Genomic DNA, 819 nt, shown 5'->3' on the forward strand with positions numbered 1-819 from the left:
ATGCCATACAAATGTTATGCCACATGAACAAGCTGTACAACATAGTAATCACCTAAATCAAATTCAAATTTACAATACTTCACATATGCCACAACATGTAGTCCTTAACCCATAACAATGGCAATCGATGTATTGAATTAAGAAAGTTTTATTCATTAATTATTCAATATTTTGTCCTACCAGCATCTAGTGTCTTCATAATAATACACATGCTTCATTCTTCACACATTTTTAATATTGTGCATAAAAATCCAATCCCTATCGACACATCATACTACTTATCCAAGTAATGAAAGTTTTATTCATTAATTATTCAATTTTTTTTACATATATGATAAAGTTTAATAGAAAATAATAACAATTAAGTCACGTCTAGATTAATTAATTATTATTTTATTTTGAAGTTAAAAAAAAAAAGAGAATACGATCCCTACAAAGAGATCATGTATCAACTAATAAGCCAAACACTCCGATGTTATTAATTATTTAATTCACTTCAACTTCTTATTTCCTGATACACTTTAATTATTATGAAAGCATGAATAGGTCTCACATTGGAGACAATTATGAACTTAAAGTCGAATCTGTTTGAGGCATGACTTTCCCTCAATAATATGGAACTGGTTAGCTTCTAAGTAGTCTTTATAGGACATGCCACGATATGCTGGGGGATGATCATCATCTACAAATTCGAGTGCAGGGCTCACGAATGCCTCTAGTGATGGTCCCATAAATAGAGGACAAGTCACCCTTCTTATTTCATTGTTGACAATCACGCGATGTATGGTGCTCTTATATTTACCATTTGTTAAAACCTGT

At 31.0% G+C, this 819-nt stretch overlaps 1 protein-coding gene across 1 annotated transcript in view; it reads right to left on the minus strand.

Annotated features, from left to right (window-relative positions):
* Window positions 1–456: 456 nt before the first annotated feature.
* The window catches only part of LOC110425412 (fe(II)/2-oxoglutarate-dependent dioxygenase 5-like), a gene marked incomplete at its 5' end in the record, with an annotated part of 716 nt that continues 353 nt past the window's right edge, over window positions 457–819 (minus strand). The window contains one exon of the mRNA XM_021440322.2: window positions 457–815. Coding sequence (XP_021295997.2) covers window positions 573–815 — 243 coding nt within the window. The remainder of the gene's footprint in view (window positions 816–819) is intronic.

This window comes from Theobroma umbraticum, unplaced genomic scaffold, assembly GCF_002168275.2.
Source record: "Theobroma umbraticum cultivar Fairchild unplaced genomic scaffold, ASM216827v3 scaffold_81.0, whole genome shotgun sequence".
NCBI lineage: Eukaryota > Viridiplantae > Streptophyta > Magnoliopsida > Malvales > Malvaceae > Theobroma > Theobroma umbraticum.